Source organism: Aethalodelphis obliquidens, unplaced genomic scaffold (assembly GCF_003676395.1).
Source record: "Aethalodelphis obliquidens isolate GAN/ISIS:26980383/991018 unplaced genomic scaffold, ASM367639v1 scaffold105, whole genome shotgun sequence".
Classification (NCBI taxonomy): Eukaryota; Metazoa; Chordata; class Mammalia; order Artiodactyla; family Delphinidae; genus Aethalodelphis; species Aethalodelphis obliquidens.
Window position 1 is genome coordinate 6,555 of NW_020838049.1, and position 24,030 is coordinate 30,584.

The 24,030-nt window shown below is 40.5% G+C and overlaps 1 protein-coding gene across 1 annotated transcript in view; it reads right to left on the reverse strand.

Annotated features, from left to right (window-relative positions):
- Positions 1-642: 642 nt before the first annotated feature.
- The window catches only part of FBN1 (fibrillin 1), a 253,488-nt gene continuing 230,100 nt past the window's right edge, over positions 643-24,030 (reverse strand). Inside the window, exons 61-66 of the mRNA XM_027096594.1 lie at positions 19,430-19,546; positions 19,037-19,165; positions 18,150-18,269; positions 6,411-6,642; positions 3,678-3,852; positions 643-1,938 (exon numbers count right to left, since the gene is read on the reverse strand). Of these exons, the coding sequence (XP_026952395.1) occupies positions 1,549-1,938; positions 3,678-3,852; positions 6,411-6,642; positions 18,150-18,269; positions 19,037-19,165; positions 19,430-19,546 (1,163 nt within the window). The 3' untranslated portion in view covers positions 643-1,548. The remainder of the gene's footprint in view (positions 1,939-3,677; positions 3,853-6,410; positions 6,643-18,149; positions 18,270-19,036; positions 19,166-19,429; positions 19,547-24,030) is intronic.

A 24,030-nucleotide genomic window follows, 5' to 3' on the forward strand; every position in this document is an offset into this window, starting at 1 on the left:
GCGGCAACCTCATTTCACTTTTATTTTCACTAGCCTTAAATGCCCTAAGGGCTTTTAAAAATTCATTATCAATTGAACAAGCTTAACTGTTAAATATTCAATATTGCTCTTAAAATAAAACAGCATTTTCAAATTATGACATTCAGAAAACAAGAGTTATAGCATTCAATTGGATTCAATTTGGGATTATCCCTTTGTAATTAGGCTAGCACTGACTAACAACAGATGTTTAGGGGAGAAAAAAAGGATGGAACGCCTAAGCTTGCCAGTGCTGTGTATATTTGAGGGGAGGGGGCATGATAAATTTTTATAATGGAACGCATGTGCTCTAAGACAATGAACTTGATGTTTTTAAGTACTGAAATCTAGTAGTTTAAAAGTCACAGGATTAATTAGGTCACGTTTTAGAAATAATGGTACAGTCTTAAATATCTTGTTGGTGAGAAATAACTCTGCTGTCTTGAATGAATAAAACAAAGGACTGACTCAAATATGTTAAATTTTCTTCTAGTGGTTATATATTTGGCACCTTTAGATGCTGTAACTAACAGATCCAGGATAGTTTAATTTCAGGAGACTTTATTTAGTCTCCAGAATGGCCCCTCCAATCCCACATCCATGCAAGAACACAAAGCCAAGGGGTACACTAAAAAAGAGACTGTTTTATTGTGTCATTTATGACATGGACCCCTTGTTGACAGGAATGGCCGAGGGTAATCTTGGCATATTGCACAGGTGTGATGAAGGATGCACTGGTGATCCTCTGGCTGCTGAGGCTGTTTCCTGGTCCTCCCAGACCTCCATGCATGTGTGGGCCAGTCACAGAAATTTCATTACCACTTGGTGTATACATTTAACAAGTCTTTGGTCTTAATAAGCACCATTACAAACCCTCACATTAAGGGCATTATTATTCTAGTTTATAAATGTTTCAATGATAAAAAATAGCACGATTACAGTATACACACACTTAATTTACATGTAATGTATTATACTCATAACTGAGATAAGCTACTGGACTAACTTTGGTTGATTGAAATTAATGAAGTATTTGAACTGAATACTTGTAATTTGGTTTCTAAGTTGTGTAAATATTACAGTGCATTTATAAATCTAGTTTGAGAATTTACTAGCACCAAATAGATATTATAAATGGCCAACCTAATACTTGTATTTGGAGAAGCAAAGTTTTACAATTTGAAAAAATAGAACAGTCCATAAATTGAAAGCACATTCCTGTACGTCTGCTAGAAGGATGGCACGTCAGCATGAATGGCCAACCCCCAGTGGAAATACATGTCCCAGTTTTCAAAAATAAACACATATGACAAGGTAGCTTAGCTACATACATGAGAAGCCTGAGAAAGTGGTTGTTTTGAACTAGGGTAGTCACCTGTACCTTGCTTTTGTAATACAAGAATAGTGCTTATTTATAGCAATTTACGTGGTGAAAGACTGTACCTATAATATGAAGATTCTGATTGGGGGAAAAATTCAGTTCTACCTATCTATCTTTGTTTTTTAATTATTTGGTCTCTGGATGGTGAATTAATGAAGCAAAATCTGAATTTTCATCTTCAGATTATCACCCAGTTCACCACTGAGGTAGTCTTTGTCATATTTATCTTCTAGCTGATTAAGTTCTTTCTTTTTATAAAGTGGACTACTACTGATTTGTAATGAATAGGTTCCAACCACTGGCTTCTTCTTTGTGAAGTGGAGGTAGCTGATCCCTTCCTTTTGGTTGATTTTAAAGAAGCCGTTTTCATTTCCAGATTCAATCAAGTATCTGTTGTGATTCGTCAGAGTCGTAAGGGCTGGAAGGAGTTCTAGGATTCGGACCTTGTTATTGATGTGGGAAATATTGAAAGCAAACACGGCTGTCTTCTCAACATCCCAGCTTGCAAGACTCACATTGGCTTCTATCTCAGGCTGATCCTGGAAAGACATATGGCAATGTGTTAAATAAAAGGTAAATATGCCACTTACTAAAGAAAAAGTGACTCAAATCTCACACTAACACAACTTTCTTCTCATGATGTATATACTATATTGAAAGTGAGTATTCATAAAATACTGCTTAAACCACAAATGTGAAATTGGCACATTTTTATAATATTAAAAAATAAACATGTCAAGGAGAAAGTTGAAATCACTTGTATTTGGCGGCCTTCTATTGCAGTGGGTCTCAAAGTATGGTCCCCTACCAACAGCATCAGTATCACCTGGGCATCTGTTAGAAATGCAAGCTCTTGGTGTCACCTGAGACCTAGTGAATCAGAAACCCTTCGGATGTTTTCCAGAAATCCATTTCTTTTCTTTTCTTTTTTTTTTTTTTTTTTTTGCGCGGTACGGGGGCCTCTCACTCTTGTGGCCTCTCCCGTTGTGGAGCACAGGCTCTGGACGCGCAGGCTCAGCTGCCATGGCTCACAGGCCTAGCTGCTCCGCGTTATGTGGGATCTTCCCGGACCGGGACACGAACCCGTGTCTCCTTCATTGGCAGGCGGACTCTCAACCACTGCACCACCAGGGAAGCCCCAGAAATCCATTTTAACAAGCTTTCCAGATGATTCAGATGTACACTCGAGTTTTTTTTTTTTTCTTCCTGGATATCTGCACGTGATCTGCTTGCTTTTTTTTTTAACATCTTTATTGGAGTATAATTGCTTTACAATGGTGTGTTAGTTTCTGCTTTATAACAAAGTGAATCAGTTATACATATACACGTTCCCATATCTCTTCCCTCTTGCATCTCCCTCCCTCCCACCCTCCCTATCCCACCCCTCTAGGTGGTCACAAAGCCACCGAGCTGATCTCTCTGTGCTATGCGGCTGCTTCCCACTAGCTATCTGTTTTACGTTGGCAGTGTATATATGTCCATGCCACTCTCTCACTTTGTCACAGCTTACCCTTCCCCCTCCCCATATCCTCAAGTCCGTCATTTCCTAAACCACAGCAGATGCGTTGCAGCACTGATGCTAAGAAAGAACCAGTTTATTTCAATTTTATTCAGTGACGCAAAACCATCCCCACCGAAAGACACACCTATGAACCTACTTCCTGGCTCTGATGATCTGCTAATATTCAATGCTTTTCACTGGCTTCTTGCTTGCCTCTCTGGGACCACATGTGCTGGATTCTCCGGGCCTGCAGCCAGAGGTCTGGGTGAGTATCTGCATTTCTGAGTTGACGGAAAGGCTGCAGCAGCCGTAGGCAAAGAAAACCAGGCTGCTTGAGCTCCATGTTGTTTTTGTCTAGAATCCAAGTTCCCTCACACTCCACATGGCTGTTTTCAGTAGAGGAGTCTCTAGCTTTCAGAACTTGTCATCCCTGTGTAGGGAGAACTATGTCACTTCACTATTCTGCCCACTTGCTGTCCTGGATCTCAGACCTTGTCCTTTCAGCAGCCTTTGGGTGGGTGTTTGACTTTCTTTTCGGCGAGACAGAGGAAATGAGCAAGTATGTGAAAACCTTCGAACGGCCACTCCCTAAAAGCAGCAAGAAACTCCAGAGAGCCCCACAGACCCTTGTAAAATACAGCCTAGAGCTCAGGGAATGTCTGGATTTTCTCCTCAGGGAGATTTTTCACACTTTGGGGCACCCTTGGAGGAAACCATAGGAATCTGGAGGACCTTTCTGCAATAGGAGACATGAGGAGAAACCACCTTCTGACCTACCTCAATGTTGGAGGCATCTGTTTCATTTGCGCTTCTCCGCTTCCTGCCCCGTTTGGGGTAGCCGTTGATCTTACACTCATAACATGCCTCTGGGGAGAGGGAATTGTCATCCATTTCACCACTGACGGGTGGCTCTGGGTTTCCTCGGCCCATGCCCATTCCAGAAACACAGTGCCTATGGTGGAAGGGAAACAGATGTTTTTCATTAGAATTGGGAGATGGAGGAGGGAGAGTTCTGGTGAAGCCTGGACCCCTCCCTAGTGACATTCAGTCCTCGATTATTTGTCCACTGGACGATTGGCGGTTCTGAGAACAACACTGAAGCCCTCGGTGTTTGGCCTCAAATTCTCAGTTCCCTGGGTTGACTTGATTTCTTTTTACTGTCTCTCAAGGCCCCGTTTTGCATATTTATTTGTCCCTTCACATCCCAAATGAAATGTGGCAGGTGTTTTGCTGTACTGCTGGGGAGGAAACGGGGAGTGGAAACAAGAGAAGAACAGAGGATGAGGGAGACCATGTGACTCGGGAGGTTCAATAAAAATGCCTTGTTTTTATGAAACAGGCTCCACCTGAGTGAGAAAGGGATGAGACATCACTGTTCAGTTCCTTGCCCTCTTGCCGCTTAACTGATAACTATCACTGCCACCTCCACTTCCACCACCACCGCTGTCACCAGCCTTCACCACTCCAGCTTCTGAGCAGTCTCTCCTCTCACTTATCCTCTCACTTATCAGACCTCTCACTTTGGCTGAAGCTCCTCCTGGAGATGATAAGAAAGCGCTAGGTGACAACTGAGGTTGATCGAGATATAAATTGTGAGGATATGCAATGTATAAAATACACGTATCAAAGCTTGCCCAACTGTGGGAAATTGCTTCAAATCATTCAAAACCACTAGGTCCACTGGCTCTGACTCATGTGAGGCTGGATAAACAAACCCATGCCCAAGAGAAAACTAGTTCAGCTGTTTTTCTTTGCCTTTCAGTTTTTAAAGCCAAGTTATGGAGGGAGGCTTGCATGTTTCACAAGTACCTTGTTTTGTTATTCTGCTTACTATTTCATAGGCCACTTGGAATGTATTTACCAGGCTCCTCTTTCAAAATGTGTTGAGATATTTGAATGATCCTAAAAGAATCTTTACATTGGGGTAGGGTCCACCCTAGTGACTCACGGAGGAGCCCAAACTGTTATAAATGGGTAGATCTCTACTACTGGGTCCACTACTGGGTCCATAATGTAGAACAAATACCGTTTTCTCTTTCTGTATTAGTTGATCTATTCTTTATAACCCATTTTCCTTTATGCCTTTAAGATTCAAAATATAATGCCAATAAGAAGAAACTTTGTATTTTGCAGCAATTTCCAGGTTTCTAATATTTTCTGTAATCCTGCTGAGCCCGACACATTTACTTGTCCTTTAATCTTGCACCATGAAATGTGCAGAAACAATAAAATGGACGAAATGATAAATGCTCATCCTGTATGTGTGTGCATTCACATAACGATTAAATTATTGGAAGGCAAACTCCAAATTCACAGGCTTTTGGCTCCTTTCTGAGAACTCCCTTCCAGTATTTTCATATCCCTGGAACACCACTTACAAGAAGTGTGACTATAAAGTCCCACTGGCCAGAAGCCAGTTTGGAGTGTCACAGTTTTTGCTGGGAAAATGGTTCTGGCATTAAACTTATAAAGAATGAGTCTACTGAGAGCCAGACACAAACATCTGGAAATTTGAGTCCTATTGCTGGCATTCTGTGTGCTTCCCATGAAACATTCTTTTACCTTCTACACACCCCAAAATGAATCACTTGATGTTTGTGTGTCAAGAAATCAAAGAACACAAAATTAACAATTGGATATATACACGTAAGTGTGTGTTGTGGAATATGTGACTTTGTGTGTGTGTGGGAGTATATATAAGTGTGTGTGTTGGTGTGTATATATATGTGTATGTATATTTAATGTCTGTGTTCCTAATTAAAAAGTTAAAATTTGAGCTCCTTCACAGAGTAGCCAGAACCGAGACAACCAAGTCCAGATGAATTCAGTGGGGAAGAAGACTGAAACTTTGAAAACTTAACACTAACTCTTAAATTACTGAGTAGAATAAAAACGCATCTTTCCTGCCCCAGCTCTCACACGTACAATGTGGTGAAGTATTCTACCTGGAAAATACAGTAATTCTCTTAACTCTTATATTTAATGCTATTTTGGCAATTTTGAATGTACATTTAAGTCTGAAATGTAAAGTACACTTTAAAACTGTAAAGGACTCCACAAAACGTATCTTTTTGGTTTATCCTAACAGGAGCTAGATGAGAAGGCATTTTAAGTCGAGACAGAATCCTGCTTGCCCCAGGAGAAGGCTGCATCAGCAAAGTGCAGCCTGAGTCCAGTTCTGTCATGGGTCGCAGCCCCTGTATTTCCTGAGAGATGAATCGCTTTCCAACAAGATGTGAAGAGCAAGAGAATGAGACAGGTAAGCCATAGAGCGAGGTATTTACAATGTCATTTCATTATTTTGTTTGACATTCTATGAATTTCCAGAAACCTAGATGTCCCCTTTCAAATAAAATAACCTAAAACCTTTGCAGCACTAATTGGAATTAACTCAAGAATCATAAAAAGTATGGTTCTACTCTACTAGGACAGGTCATTTTGAATTAAATATACTTAATTATGTTATGAATGAGAAAGCCTCCAACCACGACCATGGCTAGCAGTGCTTACCCTTGGCCTATTCGGAAGTAGCCAGGTGGACAGGCACAGAGGTAGCCGCCCTCGGTATTGGAACAGCCGTAACTGCAGGGGGCCTGAGAAGAGCCACATTCGTTGATGTCTTGGCACCCACCACTGAACTGTTCGTACTGGAAGCCAGCAGGACACATGCACTTGTAGCTCCCCAGCGTGTTGTGGCAGGAGGCTCCTCCGCAAATGTGAGCACTGAGGCATTCATTTTCATCTGCAGAAAAAACCAGAAGACACCGCATATGTGATACCAGCCAGAGGTTGCTATGGAGGTGTCTGGATCAGGCCACTTGCTTCCGGCCAGCTGGCCCTCCCCTAGGCTCTTGGGAAGGTAACACAGGCAGAGGTGGCTGCGGTGGGAAAGGGAACAAGAGAGAAAGATGTGGAAACAGGTGTGGTCTCTTGCCATATGGTGAGCGAACGTGGTTTCTGAGGTCAAGTGCACCAGGCAGAATACATTAGGGAGTGGCATTCTGAGGACCAGCAGACTCCAGTTCTCATCTGAAGCCAATACTTGTATGTGCTGCTCTACGGGAACATCCCGTGTAGAACGTGGGGATGGTTCATGGCTAAGGTTCAGGGTTCAGGGTGGGAGGGCAGGAATCAGTTCTTTGCACCTTTGCTTCACAAGTGCCCACTAATAGGATGATTATCTCCACAGCAGAGATGAACCCTATTCCTGGAGGCTGCTTTCTCAGTCTTCCTTTTTCAGGATGAGTAGGGCTGGCAAGGGCTGACACCCTGCAGGAAGTGTCGGCCCACTAGGACTTCATTTTCAAAAGTCCATAAAAGCCTCCAGGTGCTTGCCCTGGGGATGAGTAGTGTCTTCTGGTATGTCTGCTCCCACCTCTGAATGGGCCCCTTTATCCAAACCACCTCCTGCCCAGAGTCTGGGCCATGTCTAAAGCTAAGTATGGCTGGAACAGATTCAGTGCAGACTTCACAGGCAATAATTGGGGAAAACCTACAAGAGACACAGATGCTGCAGAACTAGCTACAGATAGGGACCGGCCAAGTCTGATGGCAATAAGTAGGAAAAAGAAATCTAACTTTAACAAATCAATTCAAAGGGAAGAAACCCCTCAAGTTTCTCATCATGTCTGATGTATACTTTTTTGAAATTTCCAATATATTTTTGTAGACCTGCCTTTGTAGGGCAGCACGGATGTTTGCTGGTAAGACATTTCTTAACTGCTAGAGCCCATTTTCAGGCATATGTTCATATGAATGCATGTGACTGACCTTCTCCTCACTTAGCAAATACCTAATTCCAATGGAAGAGAGGAGGAGAAAGGCAACTAAAACTTATTAGATGCCTACTGTATGACAGTTGGGATACTAGGTACTTCACTCCATTTACTTAACCTGCCTAACAGTCACAGAGGTAGGTATTAAAATCCCTATTTTCCAGGTGAAGAAAGCAAGACTCGGAAAGCCCCACCAAGATCTCCCAGCAGCAGCCGCAGGGCAGAGATGCACACCCAGGTCTGTCTGACTACAAAAGTCACATGCTTTCCTTTATATCACAGTGTCTCTCAAAAGACTCACCCACATTTAAACTGGTCCTTTCTCTTTTACTTTTTTATTGGCTGAGGTAGATTCATTTTTCAAGAACAAAATTGTTTCTAAGAAAATACCTTTTTTTTTTAAATTAGGAGAACAGGTGGGTAAAAACAGTGAGGGCAGGATACTTGCATATATATACATACACACACACACACAATTCAGACTGCCTTCCACCCTTCCTTCCTCTCTTCCTTCTCTTCCTCCCCCTTCCTTTCTTGACCTGCCCCCCCCCCCACTTCTTGCCTGTATGTAGTTACAGAGAGAAGAAGGAGTAGATATACAATAAGAAAGCTATTGGTTGAGCTGCCTGCTGTGGCTCAGTGCCTAGCTATGCATCTGTTTGAGATCCTTTATATCCAAGGACTCTCAAGTACCCACCCAAGGTCACTTAGGTTCTAAGGTTCCTAAAACAAAATGATTCAATATGCCATCATCTGTGTTCTTTTTTCCCTTATTTTAAATTAGAGGTGAGCAGTGTGATAGAAACTAATGGAGACCATGGGCATCCAGGATGAATGAAGAACCGAGGGTAGTTGCTTTGGTGAAGGGAATATCTCTGGGCTGAATGTCTTCTCCTTGCCTCGCTTATCCACCTCCAGACTTCTCGCCTGCCCTCGGCTCTACAAGGCTGATCGGAATGGAGCATCCACAAGCTCCTCTCCTGTATCCTGAGCTTTTGGTTGGGCTCAGCCATCTGTTACCTGCTGGGACTCTGGCTGATAAAACCTCTAAGGTAAGGCATGGGTATATGTGGGGAAGACCTGTTAATACAGAGCTTAGATTTATTCTGTTTTGTTCCAAGGAGCAGAAATAGGACCAGTGGTTAGGAGTTAGTGGGAGAAGAGCTTCATCCTTTATGAAAAAGATATTTCTAAAAATTAAAGTTTTCTATGCATAGATTGGGCTGTCTTGGGAGAAGGTGAGTACCTTTCTAGGTTGGAGAGGGATTGATATGTTAGGAAACAGATCAGACTAGATCATTGCTAAGGTTCTTTCTAAATTTGAGTATCTCTGTTTTTAACTTGGAGTATCTATTCCTGTTAAGAACTCTCCCTGTCCCCTTTTCACATTCTTTTCTACTTTATTTTACATTTTTTCCTCCCTGAGAATCTAATAAGTTGAAATTAAACTTGCTTATCTGGGTTGGAGAGATGGGGTAGAGTGGAGCACGGATTAAGATAAGAAATTGGCAAATGTTCAATGTTTACAGCTTGAAAACAATCTGTTTGTGCACTCACCCTTTCTTTCAATATACAAATACCATGATTTGTTTAACATGTTTTGCACTTTTCCTGACCTTTTTCATCCTGTGTGTGCACCCTGGAGCAAATGGCTCCACAAGGAATTTTTCTACACACCCAAATCTTTGTTTTATTCTTTCAGTTGTTACTTAAATTGGTGAGGGTTTTGCTCTTTTCATAAAAAGAGACAATTCTAATTTGAATGAAATAGGATTAGAGTCTCTGAAAGACACTCCTTAAAAGCAGATGGAAACCTACTTACTCTGTCCTCTAAACTCAAAGTTTCCAGCATCAGGCTCGCATAGTGTGTCTTAGCTGTGGTGTTAAGGGAGAGCCACTGGGAGAACTCCAAATGTAGAACAGCCTTTCCTTTACTAATTTCCTATAGGTCATGATGGGTCAGCTCCAACTTCAAGCTGCAAGTTTGATATTTTCTAGAAAGCAATGATATCCGTGGCCCTTTACCCTATAAACCCATCCATCTTCCAAGAGGGAACTTCTGGCTGCCTAGGAGCAAGGATCCAGGGAGGGCTGGTCCAAGAGATCTGCTCTGCATGGCTCTGGGGAAGCCATTCTGGCCCAAGGCAATGCAGTGCTCATTCTGGGTAAGTATAATTCCCAAGAAATATGAGACCAGTTTGAACTGGTATCTTCTGGGCATCAAAACCCCCAAACCTCTTCCCACTTTTTAAAAACTGAAATATAGTTGATTTCCAATAGTGGTAGTTTCACGCGTATAGCAAAGTGATTCACTTATATATATTATATAGGTCCATCCATGTTGCTGCAAATGGCAATATTTCATTTTTTATGGCTGAGTAATATTCCATTGTGTGTGTGTATCTTCCTAAACCAATCATCTGTTGATGGGCACTTGGGTTGTTTCCACATTTTGGCTATTGTAAATAGTGCTGTTATGAACGCTGGGGTGCATGTATCCTTCTGAATTAGAGTTTTCATCTTTTGGGGATATATGCCCAGGAGTGGGATTGCTGGATCATATGGTAGCTCTATTTTTAGTTTATTAAATAACCTCCACACTGTTCTCCATAGTGGCTACACCAATTTACATTCCTACCAACAGTGCAGGAGGGTTCCCTTTTCTCCACACATTCTCCAGATGTAGACTTTTTGATGATAGTAGACTTTTTTGGAGATAGTAGACTTTTTGATGATAGTCATTCTGACCAGTGTAAGGTGATGATACCTCATAGTGGTATTGATTTGCATTTCTTTAATAATTAACAATGTTGAGCCTATTTTCATGTGCTGATTGGTCATCTGTTTGTCTTCTTTGGAGAAATGACTATTTAGGTCTTCTGTCCACTTTTTGATTGGGTTGTTTGTTTTTTTGATACTGAGTTGTATGAGCTGTTTGTGTATTTTGGATATTAACCCCTTGTCGGTTTCATCATTTGCAAATATTTTCTCCCATTCCATAAGTTGTCTTTTCATTTTGTTGATGGTTTCCTTTGCTGTACAAAAGCTTTTAAGTTTGATTAGATACCATTTGTTTATTTTTGCTTTTATTTCTTTTGCTTTGGGACACTGATCTAAGAAAATATTGCTACGATTTATGTCCAAGAATGTTTTGCCTATGTTCTCTTCTAGGAATTTCATGGTGTCATGTCTTATATTTAGGTCTTTAAACCTCTTGAGTTTATTTTTGTATATGGTGTGACGGAGAGTTCTAACTTCACTGACTTACATATGGCTGTCCAGCTTTCCCAGAACCATTTGCTGAAGAGACTGTCTTTTCTCCATTGTATATTCTTGCTTCCTTTGTTGCAGATTAATTGACTGTAGGTGCGTGGGTTTATTTCTGGGCTCTCTATCTGTTCCACTGATCTATATGTATGTTTTTGTGCCAGTACCGTGCTGTTTTGATTATTTCAGCTTTGTATTATAGTCTGAATTCTGGAAGGTTTATGCCTGCAGCTTTGTTCTTTTTCCTTGGAATTGCTTTGAAAATTCTGGGTCTTCGGTGGTTCCATTATAAATTTTGGGATTTTTTTCTAGTTCTGTGAAAAATGTCACAGGAAATTTGATAGGGATCACATTAAATCTATACATTGCTTTGGGTAGTATGTCTATTTTAACAACATTAGTTTTTCTAATCCAAGAGCATGAGATATCTTTCCATTTCTTTGAATCATCCTTTATTAATCCTTTATTAATTCTTTATTAATGTTTTATAGTTTTCAGCATATAGGTTTTTCACTTCCTTGGTAAAGTTTATTCCTAGGTATTTCATTTTATTGATGTGATTTTAAACAGGATTTTTTTTTTTTTACTTATATTGTTGGTGTAAGGAAATGGAACAGATTTCTATATATTAATCTTGTATCCTGCTACCTTGCTGAATTCATTTATTAGTTCCAACAGTTTTTGTCTGGAGTCTTTAGGGTTCTCCATATAGAGTATCATGTCATCTGCAAATAGTGACAGTTTTACCTCTTTGCTTCCAATTTGGATACCTTTTATTTCTTCTATGATTGCTGTGGCTAGGATTTCCAATACTATGTTGAATAGAAATGGTGAGAGAGTGGGCATCCTTGTCTTTTTCCAGATTTTAGTGGGAAGGCTTTCAGCTTTTCACCATTTAACATTATATTGGCTGTTGGTTTGTCGTAATGGCTTTTATAATGTTGGGATATGTTCCCTCTATACCCACTTTGGTGAGAGTTTTTATCATGAATGGATGTTGAATTTTATCAAATGCTTCTTCTGCATCTGTTGAGATGATCATGTGGTTTTTGTCTTTCCCTTTGTTCATGTGGTGTAACACATTGATTTTGCATGTGAGCCACCTTTGTGACCTAGGAATGAATCCAACTTGATCATGGTGTATGATCCTTTTTATGTATTGTTGGATTCAGTTTGCTAATATTTTATTGAGGATTTTTGCATCTATATTCATCAAAGATATTGGCCTGTAATTTTCTTTTTGTGTAGTGTCTTTGTCTGGTTTTGGCATCAGGGTGATGGTGGCTTCATATAATGACTTTGGGAGTGTTACCTCCTCTTAAATCTTTTGGAATAGTTTGAGAAGGCTAGTATAAGTTCTTCTTTGTATATTTGGTAGAATTCCCCAGTGAAGCAGTCCGGTTCTGGACTTTTGTTTGCAGGGAGTTTTTTTCATTACAGATTCTATTTTACTTCTAGTGATTGGTCTGTTCAAATTATCTGGTCTGTTCAAATTATCTGTTTCTTCTTGATTCAGTTTTGGCAGGTTGTATGTTTCTAAAAACTTGTCCATTTCTTCTACGTTGTCCAATTTGTTGGCATATAACTGTTCATGGTATTCTCTTATGATTTTTTGTATTTCTGTGGTATCAGTTGTTATTTATTCTCTTTCATTTCTTATTTTGTTTCTTTGGGTCCTCTCTTTTCTTCTTGGTGAGCCTGGCTAGTGGTTTGTCAATTTGGGTTATCTTTTCAAAAAACTGGTTCTTGGTTTTATTGATCTTTTCTGGGTTTTTTAAAAATCTCTGTTCCCTCTCTGATCTTTCTTATTTCCTTCTGCTGACTTTAGGTTTTGCTTGTTGTTTTTCTAATTCTTTTAGGTGGTAGGTTAGGTTGTTTGAGATTTTTCTTGCTTTTGAGGAAGGCCTGTATTGCTGTGAACTTCCCTCTTGAAACTGTTTTTGCTGCATCCCATAGATTGTGTAAGTTTGTGCTTCCATTGTTGTTTGTCTCGAGGTATTTTCTGATTTCTTCTTTGATTTCATTGTTAACCCATTGGGTTTTTTAGTAGCATGTTGTTTAGTCTCCATGTGTTCATTTTTTTCCCCATTTTTCTTTCTGTGGTTGATTTCTCGTTTCATACTGTTGTGGTCAGAAAAGATGATTGAAATAATTTATATTCTCTTAAAGTTCTTGATGCTTGTTTTGTAACCTGGGAAGCGGTCTAGCCTAGAGAATGTTCCATGTGCGTTTGAAAAGAAGGTGTATTCTGGTATTTTTATTTTGGATGTAGTGTCCTGTAGATATCAATTAAGTCCAACTGGTCTGTTGTGTCATTTAGGACCTCCGCTGCCTCACTGAGGAAGATCTGTCCATTGGTGTCAGTAGGGTGTAAGTCTCCTACTATCATTGTATTCCTGTCAATTTCTCCCTTTATGTCTGTTAGTATTTGTTTTATATATTTAGGTGCTCCTATATTGGGTGCATGTATTATTGAGCATAATATCCTCTTCTTGTAGTGATCCCTTTATCATTATATAATGTCCTTCTTTTTCTTTATGGACTTTGTTTTAAAGTCTATTTTGCCTGATATGAGTATTCCTACCCCTGTTTTCTTGTCATTTCCATTTGCATGAAATATCTTTTTCCATCCCCTCACTTTCAATCTGTGTGTCTTTCTCCCTGAAATGAGTGTCTTGTAGGCTGCATATTATAGGTTCTTGTTTTGTTTTTTTTTGTGTGGTATGCGGGCCTCTCACTGTTGTGGCCTCTCCCATTGCGGAGCACAGGCTCTGGACGCACAGGCTCAGTGGCCATGGCTCACGGGCCCAGCCGCTGTGCGGCATGTGGGATCTTCCCAGACTGGGGCACGAACCTGTGTCCCCTGCATTGGCAGGTGGACTCTCAACCACTGTGCCATCAGGGAAGCCCTAGGTTCTTGTTTTTTATCCAATCTGCCACTGTGTCTTTCGATCAGAGCATTTAGTCCATTGACATTTAAAGTAATTATTGAGAGGTATGTACTTATTGTCATTTTAAACCTTGTTCTCCTGTTGATTTTGTAGTTCTTCTTTGTTCATGTCTTCTTTTTTGTTTTTCCTTTTGTGGTTTGATGGTTTTTTAAATATTATGTTTGAGTTTCCTTCTTTTTGGTTTTTGTGAATCTATTTTATGTTTTTAATTTGTGGTTACCCTGGTTTTCAAGTATGTTGACCCATAACTATATCTACTTGCTTTAAACTGATAGTCATATAAGCGCAAACACATTCTAAACAATCTACAATTTTTTAGTCCCCTCCTCCAAATTTTGTGATTTTGATGTCCTATTTTACATCTTCATGTTTGCTTTTGCTATTAATTGTAGATATAATCACCTTTACAACAATTTTTTGATTGTTTTTTAATCTATGTACTGGCTTAAGTGATCTTCAATCCTTTTATATATTTGCCTTTCCTATTGGGATTATCCCTTTCCTATAGATTCTTGCTTTTCTATTTAGAGAACACCTTTCAATATTTCTTTTTTTTTTCTTTTTTTTTCCTGGCTGCACCACATGGCATGCGGGAGCTTAGTTCCCTGACCAGGGATAACACTCATGCCCTCTGCAGTGGAAGCGTGGAGTCCAATAACTGGACTACCAGGGAATTCCCTCAATATTTCTTTTAAGGTAGGTTTAGTATTGCTGAATTCTTTTAGTTTTTGTTTATCTGAGAAATTTTTTCTCTCTCCTTGTATTCTAAATGATAATGTTGCCAAGTGTAGAGTATCTTAGGTTGCAGGTTTTTCCCTTTGAAGACTTTGATTATATCATGACACTCCCTCTGGCCTGCAAAGTTTCTACAGAGAAATAAGCTGAATCTTTCTCTTGCTACCTTTAGAATCCTCTCTTTAACTCTTGCCATTTTAATTATGATATGTCTCAGTGTGGGTCTGTTTAGTTTCATCTTGTTTGGGACCCTTTGTGCTTCCTGTACCTGGATATCTGTTTTCTTCTTTAGGTTTGGGAAGTTTTCAGCCATAATTTCTTCAAATACACTTTAGATCCCCTTCCCCCTGTCTTCTCCTTCTGGAACCCCTGTTATGTGTAGATTGGCACACTTTGTATTATCTCATAGGCCCCATATGTTGCTTTCATTTTTTCCACTTTTCTTTCTGTCTGCTGTTGTGATTGGGTTATTTCCATTATTCTGTCTTCCAGATCACTTATTTGTTCTTCTATGTTATTTACTGTGCTATTCATTGCTTCTAGATTGATTTTTATCTCAGCCGTTGAGTTGTCTAATTTTGCCTGGTTCCTCTTTATAGTTTCTAGTTCATTGTTTAATCTTCATTTCTATTGATGATCTTTATTAATTCTTTAGCATTTTTCTTACCTCCTCTTTGAACTTGGGTTTAGTAGACTGGTGAGGTCTATTTCATTATCTGTTTTTTCAGGGGGGTTTCTCTTATTCTTTTAACTGGGAAGAGTTCCTATGCTTTTTCATTTTACTTAACTGTTTCTCCTGAATTCATAGAGACAGAGAAAGTTATCTACTCTGGTCTTGAAGGGGTGTTTTCTGTGGGAGCATCCCTTTGTAGACTGTGTGATTCCAGTATTTTTGGTGAGAAGGCTATTTATGGTATGGATGCCAGCCACGTCTTTCCTCAGACTGTGCTGGCCATTCTTCCTTAGACAGAGGATGTGATTGGTGTTGTGCCTCCATAGCCTGCACTGGATGTTGGGTGGGGCCTCCTTTCTGCTCTGTGGCTGTCACAGCCCTGTCAGGGTGGTGTCTGCTCCACAGCTGTTGGAGTAGAAGCCCTGAGGGTCAGGTTTGGTCAGGCTCCATTGCCCTTGAGTGTGTGCTCTGTCCCAAAGGAGGTGACTGCCGAAGCAAGTAAGGCCCGTGTGGTCACAGCAAACCTAAGTGCCACCCATGCAGGTGTCCATGGTTCTGCTGAGAAGCAGCCCAAGGTTGTGTCCCTTTCTGTTGTGTTCATCCCAGACCTAGTGCTAGGCTGTGGTGTGGAGTGGGCTGCTGCTGGAGGCCAGGGTGCTGTGGCTGCAGGAATCAAGGTGGTTGTGCTACTGCGTGGGACCTGGACTGCCTCTGTGACAGGCCACTCTGAGGATCTGCCCACCCCAGATCCGGCTCCAGGCTATGGGGTGGAATGGGTGGAGATGAGTGCTCTTGCCAGGAAACCACCTCTGCATACTCCTTTCCAGGGCCTGTCCCCCCAAGTCACGCGTTTCTGTGGCACCACCTGGTGTGTGCGCTGACAAAATCCACCGTGGCCAGACCCTCCCCTGCCTGAGATTCAGCACTTAGTCACTGCTTATACTGGCAGCCCAGCCCCACACTGAGTTTCAGACTGAGAAGTGTGGCAAGCTGGCAGCTGTCAGTGCTGGTCTCTCTCCACCCTGACTGCTAGCAAGCCGGCACGTGTGCACTCCTCACAAGCAGAGTCCAGTTCCCTCCATCTGTCCCAGCAGACCTCCCAGCAGGCAAGGAAGCTCCTCAGGGTGAGGGCTGTCCACGTGGACCTTCCCTCCTTCACAGATCGTCCCAGGGGTTCCAGTCGCATCCCAATGCCTTCTTTTTTATTTTATTTTTTCCACCCTACCCAGCTTCATGGAGATCTTTCCTGCCACTTCGGTTGAATAAGAAGTCTTCTGCCAGTTTCCAGTTGGTTTTCCGTGAGAGTTGCTCCACATGTAGACGTATTTTTGATGTGTTTGTGGGGGGGAGGTGAGCTCCACATTCCTCCTATTCTGCCATCTTCATCCTCCCCTCTCTTCCCACTTCCTAATAGACTCATTCTTCTACAAGTCCCAGGCAGGAGATGATCTTCATGGGGCCAAAATAGAATCTCCAGGCAACGAGGACATGACCTGGCTATCTCTACTATTTCTGGACTGAGTGTAGGAAGAGGAGGGTTAAGGCCCAGCAGTGACAGACCTCACCTCTTTTATACTCTTCTCCACAGCTCCAGTTTCATTCAAGGGACCTACGTAATCAGGGCAGATAGGCTCATATGCTGGGTATTGAATCAACAAAGCTCATGCTGGAAGTTCTGTGAACAATGTCAGAAACTGGTGATTAAAATCCAAGACCTTCCTGAGCTGATAACAAAGGGCTTTTTATTAAAACCAGACAGCTAATCAGCAAGCTGTGCAGCCTGAACTCTAGCACTGTGGTCATTTTAGCCAAGACTACTCACCTCTGCAAAACTGCATCTTGTAAAGAATCAAACCAGATGAGAGAGACACGCGTTTGATAAATGAACACGTACCAAATGTGTCTTCATTTGGAGTAAAGTCAAGCGTTGCAATGTGGAGCAGCCACCCAGAAGGCAGTTGCCCTTTGTTTTTGCTAAGTAGGGCTCTGTAGCCAACAGAGTGGCAGCCAAAACAGGTCACCAGAGCACAAAGCTTGCAGTGCTACTTGCTGAATGAAAAAAACAAGCAAACAAGTGAAGGTGACGCTAGAAAGGCAGCCCTAAAACATGAAGTTAAGAGCCTTGGGTTCTAGCTCTGGTTCTGCCACCAAAGAACTGGTAAGGACAGACTACCTTTCCTTCCTGGGCTTCTAAGCCTTCATCAGTAAAACAAAGGGCTTGGGCTAGATGGCTTGGGGTCCCTCTAAATTTGCAATGTTGGGATTCTCTGATGTGCATTAAGAGTTATTTTCCTATGATACTGTGGAATCAAAAATGACAGCTTCAATTTAATGGGAGATTCTAGGGGACTCCCTTATTATTCAAAGCAAATTAGCAATCCTGAAAAAAACTTTCTGTGTTTGCTGCTTGCACTCTGCCCCAAAGATGTATAGCACTCAATGGAACCACTTCTGCATCTTCTGGCCAAAAGTTGCTCATAACAGCCTGTCGCTGGCTGATAAACTACAGTCAGAAGCAGGATTTTGTTGGCCTCTAAGGTGAAGAGAACTCCATGTGGGCTGATGACTAGCAATGAAGCAGGAGAGCAAGGGGATATTGGGAGTCAAGGAATTCTGGGGACATTTCATTTCAAACGCCCTCAAAATACCCTTTATCATTATTATTTTTTTTTTCTTAGTTTGCTACTTTGCAAAGGCTGTGACTTCCTTCTGGATTCAACAGGTATGGACAGTTTGAAATGGTATTTGTTGCTTCAATGACAAGTTGAAAGTTTTTAGAAAGAAAGCAGTTTTCTGACTCATAGGAGCTGATAGCAATTCATCTTCTGAACAAGGGAAAACTACTTGCCGACACACTGGTTCCATTGGTAGTGCTGGAGATAGCCCTGGGGGCAGCTGCACCTGTAGCCGCCGATGATGTTCTGGCAGCCATGCTGGCAGCGATGGTTTCCTTCGCACTCGTCCACATCTGAAAAGGAAGGCAGAGTCGCCTTTAAGTCACATCAATGCTTGTCTCAGAGGTGTTCTCTGAAGCAACATTTATAAGCATATGAAAGTGAAAGGCAATTTTAGTAAGAAATCTGATCCTTAAAAACTTATTCTACCACCAAAAACTTCAAGAATATCTACTCTGGAGCTTTTGATAAGTCCAAGGAAAAAACCATTCATCTGTCCCTGGTAAAGTCCACAAATAAAAATGATGAAGAAACTAATGCAAGGCACAAGAGCACTGTGAGACAGCCGTGTAAATTATTTATATTTCCTTATTTGTGCCAGAATTAGAAACCAAAATGTCAGTACAGAAACAAAATCCTAAAAAATATAAGTAAAACATTTAATCCTATACTAGCAGAAGAGCCATTCCTCATATATTTAATCCACAGTGAGGGAATCCTTCTAAGACTCTGGATCCAGTGACTAGAAAATTAGTCAAATTCAGGAATCTAGCTATTTTTCTGGACTGGGTCATTCCCTATTAGACTAAATGAACAACTGAGCGGAAAAAGTCTTGTTATATTCAGGAGAAGCATGTGTTATGGACACAGTCAAGCATGAGACAAAAGATGGATCTCTAAGATATGGGACCCGTGCAAACTAGAGAAAACATTTCCCATCTTCAGCTGGCTATCTCCCCTGTGCTCAGTTCTGATGTCTCATAGAGGATGATGCTGCAGGTGGTTATAGGCCACCTCCACAAGGACCGACCAGCTGGATCAAGCTAAGGGCTCCACTCACCTTCACAGCTGGCACCGCTCTGATCAAGTGAGAATCCCCGCTGGCATTCACAGGTGAAGCTTCCAGGAGTATTCTGGCAAATGCCCTTAGACCCACACAGGTTGATGTCAGAGGTGCATTCATTGTTATCTGTAAGAAGCAGTGGGGGAAAGGAGAGGGTGAAACTTCCCCGAAGCTGTCTTTGTGTTGTTTAAAAGAAAGAAAGAAGGGTGATTTGCTCAGAAAAGGCCAATAACTTTTCACATACACGCATGCACACACACAGAGACACACATACATGTACTCACATATTTTTTTGAGTTTTATCTTCTTATTCCAACAGCAGAAGTGCTCGAAAACAATCCCTTAGAGGAATAGTTGCACTCCATATAGGATTTTTCCCCTCCCACTTACCAATGCAGGCAGTATGGTGTTGGGTAAATCCAGGAGGACATTTACATGTGAAGCTGCCAATGGTGTTAACACACAGGAACTGGCAGTTGTGCTGCTTAGTTGCACACTCATCAAGATCTATAAGAAAATGCAAGATGGGCATTGGAATTGAGCTGAAGCCCAGGTACCTAGAAGCTGCCCTAGGGAGCAGCTCTGAGTTTTCTTTTCTACATCGCAAATGACCTGGTCAGAAGAGAGCCACAGCAAATGGCTAGGAGGAACCCAGGAGATAAGGGTTTGAAAGATAAAGCATGGTTTCAGTTCAGACCAAAAATGCATTTCTTTGGGGATCCAAGAAAAACCCATTCCCTTTAGTTATAGGAATGCAGAAATTTCTCAGCAAAGAAATGTCCAATAAATTATAAAATTTAAATGAATTACAAAATGAAATAAAAGATTAAGGATTCTCAAAAATTTCCAAAGCACTGAAAAGATCTATTCAAGTTAAAATATAAAAAGAAATGTTGGGCTTCCATGGTGGCACAGTGGTTAAGAATCTGCCTGCCAGTGCTGGGGACATTGGGACACCAGGGTTTGAGCCCTGGTCCAGGAAGATCCCACATGCAACGGAGCAACTAAGCCTGTGTACCACAACTACTGAAGCCCGTGAGCCACAACTACTGAGCCCACAAGCCACAACTACTGAAGCCCGCGCGCCTAGAGCCTGTGCTCCACAACAAGAGAAGCCACCACAATGAGAAGCCTGCACACCGCAACAAAGAGTAGCCCCCGCTCACCGCAACTAGAGAAAGCCCGCCTGCAGCAATGAAGACCCAACACAGCCAAAAATTAATTAATTAAAAAAAATAATTAATTAATTAATTAATTAATTTTAAAAAAAGAAATGTTGAGGGTGGAAATGAATTTCTCTGCTTGGTTCTTTCCTGTTTGCTGTTTTTAATCTTCTCAAATGAGCTGGTCAACCAGGTCAAACCAAACCAATCTAACTTTTTTGTTTAGATTCTCCTTTGGATAAAACAAAATTGAGTAATCAGGAAGGAACCAAAGGAAAGAAAAAAAAATCATTCTGATAAGCCAATAGCATTTTTTTAAAGACTGCCTACGGTATTTATCCAACATTATTTTCCACTTCTCAATAAAATCCTCCGCTTTGACCAGGCCTCTTTCCTCACTGCCAGAGCTTCTGGCTCTTTCTGAACTCCATAGCTATTTTAAACCTTTAAGAGATACAAAGTGTGTTCCAGCTTTTAGTTGAATTTTAATTAAAAAAAAAAGAAACTGCAGAGAATTTAGAAATCTATCGGCCTACCTTCCTTCCTGTCTGGCTCTCTGCCTGCCTCCCTCCCTCCCTTTCTTGTGATCTTCTTTTATCACTGTATACAGAGCTGTACTTGGAGCTGCAAATCAGTGCCAGTTCCTGGCTAGACTAATATCTGGAGTGGACCTGAACTAAAGAACTGCCCATATTTCTCCCAGTGCTGACATCTCTTAAAAAGGAGCCAATCCTGTGCTCTTTCCATTGCTGGGGAGTTGCTGTTTCTGCTTTTCTGGTTTCTGCATGATTGGCAGCTGTATGTCTCCTGCCAGCAGGTGGTCTCCCCTCTCTATGACCCCAGGGGACTTGCTAGAGCACCATCACACGGTTACTGAAGCTTATCTGCAAACATGTGAGGGGGACAATTCAGTGATTTAAAAAAAATTTTTATTTCATATTGGGGTATAGTTGATTAACAACGTTGTGTTACTTTCAGGTGTACAGCAGAGTGATTCAGTTATACATATACATGTATCCTTTTTCAGATTCTTTTCCCATTTAAGTTATTGTGGAATATTGAGCAGAGTTCCCTGTGCTATAGAGTAAGTCCTTGTTGGTTGTCTATTTTAAATACAGTAGTGTATATATATCAATCCCAAACTCCCAATATCAATCCCATACTCCCAATTTGTCCCTCCCACCCACCTTTCCCCTTTGGTAACCATAAGTTTGTTTTCTAAGTTTGTCTGTTTCTGTTTTGTAAATAAGTTCATTTGTATGTTTTTTTTAGATTCCACATATAAGCAATATCATATTGCTTATATTGATAAGCAATTGATCATATTGAAATATTTGTCTTTTTCTGTCTGACTTACTTCACTTAGTATGATAATCTCCAGGTCTATCCATGTTGCAGCAAATGGCATTATTTCATTCTTGTTAATGGCTAAGTAATATTCAATTGTATATATGTACCACATCTTCTTTATCCATTCCTCTATTGATGGACACTTAGTTGTTTCCATGTCTTGGCTATTGTAAACAGCGTTGCAATGAACATTGGGGTGCATGTATCCTTTTGAACCATGGTTTTCTCCAGATATATGCCCAGGAGTGGGATCGCTGGATCATATGGTAGCTCTATTTTTAGTTTTTTAAGGAATCTCCATACTGTTCTCCATAATGGCTGTACCAATTTACATTCCCACCAACAGTGTAGGAGGGTTACTCTCCAGCATTTACTATTTGTAGACTTTTTGATGATGGCCATTCTGACTGGTGTGAGATGATATCTCACTGTAGTTTTGATTTGCATTTCTCTAATAATTAGTGATGTTGAGCATCTTTTCATGTGCCTCTTGGCCATGTGTGTGGCCAAGGGGTACATTTCTCCATTTCTCTTTGGAGAAATGTCTATTTAGATTTTTTGTCCATATTTTGATTGGGTAGTTTGTTTGTTTGATATAGAGCTGCATGAGGTGTTTGTAGATTTTGGAGATTAATCTCCTGTTGGTTGCATCATTTGCAAATATTTTCTCCCATTCTGTGGGTTGTCTTTTCGTTTTGTTTATGGTTTTTCCTTTGCTGTGCAAGAGCTTTTGAGTTTAATTAGGTCCCATTTGTTTATTTTTATTTTTACTTCCATTACTCTAGGAGATGGATTGAAAATTATGTCAAAATGTTCTGCCTATGGTTTCCCTTAAGAGTTTTAAGGTATCAAGTCTTACATTTAGGTGTTTAATCCATTTTGAATTTATTTTTGTGTATGGTGTTCAAGACTGTTCTAATTTCATTCTTTTACATGTAGCTGTCCAGTTTTCCAGGTACCATTTATTGAAGAGACTGTCTTTTCTCCATTGTATAGCCTTGCCTCTTTTATCATAGATTAATTGACCATCAGTGCATGGGTTTATTTCTGGGCTTTCTATCCTGTTCCATTGATCTATAGTTCTGTTTTTGTGCCAGTACCATACTGTTTTGATGACTGTAGCACTGTATAGTCTGAAGTGAGACGATACTTGATTCCTCCTGATTCCTCCAGCTCCGTTTTTCTTTCTCAAGATTGCTTTGTCTATTTGGGATCTTTTGTGTCTCCATACAAATGTTAAAATATTTTGTTGTAGTTGTGAAAAATGCCATTGGTAATTTGATAGGGATTGCAATGAATCTGTAGATTGCCTTGGGTAGTACAGTCATTTTGACAATATTGATTCTTCCAATCCAAGAACATGGTATATCTTTCCATCTGTGTGTGTCATCTTCGATTTCTTTCATCAGTGTCTTTTAGTTTTTGGAGTACGGTTCTTTTGCCTCTTTAGGTAGGTTTATTCCTAGGTGTATTATTCTTTTTGATGCGATGATAAATGGGATTGTTTCTTTCATTTCTCTTTCTGATCTTTTGTTGTTGATGTATAGAAATGCAACAGATTTCTATGTATTAATTTTGTATCCTGCAAATTAACAAATTCACTGATGTGCTCTAGTAGTTTTCTGGAAGCATCTTTAGGATTTTCTATGTATAGCAGCATGTTATCTGCAAACAGTGACAGTTTTACTTCTTTTCCAATTTGGATTCCTTTTCTTTCTTTTTTTTCTCTGATTGTTATGGCTAGGACTTCCACAACTATATTGAATAGAAGTGGCGAGAGTGGACATTCTTGTTTGGTTCCTAATCTTAGAGGAAATGCTTTCAGCTTTTCACCATTGAATATGATGTTAGCTGTAGGTTCATCATATATGGGCTTTATTATGTTGAGGTATGTTCCCTCTATGCCCAATTCCTGGAGAGTTCTTTTTTTTTAAATCATAAATAGGTTTTGCATTTTGTCCAAAGATTTTTATGCAAATCTATTGAGATGATTATATGATTTTTATTCTTCAATTTGTTGATGTAGTGTATCACACTGATTGATTTGCAGATATTGAAAAATCCTTGCATCCCTGGGATAAATCCCACTTGATCATGGTGTATGATCCTTTTAATGTATTGTTGGATTTGGTTTGCTAGTATTTTGTTAAGGATGTTTACATCTAAGTTCATCAGTGATATTGGCCTGTAATTTTCTTTTTTGGAGGTATCTTTGTCTGGTTTTGGTACCAGGGTGATGGTGGCCTCATAGAATGAGTTTGGGAGTGTTCCTTCCTCTGCAGTTTTTTTCTAACAGTTTCAGGATAGGTGTTAACTCTTCTCTAAATGTTTGACAGAATTCACCTGTGAAGCCATTTGGTCCTGAACTTTTGTTTGTTGGGGGTTCTTTAATCAGTTTCAATTTCAGTACTTGTGATTGGTCTGTTCATATTTTCTGTTTCTTCCTGGTTCTGTCTTTAGAGATTGTACCTTTCTAAG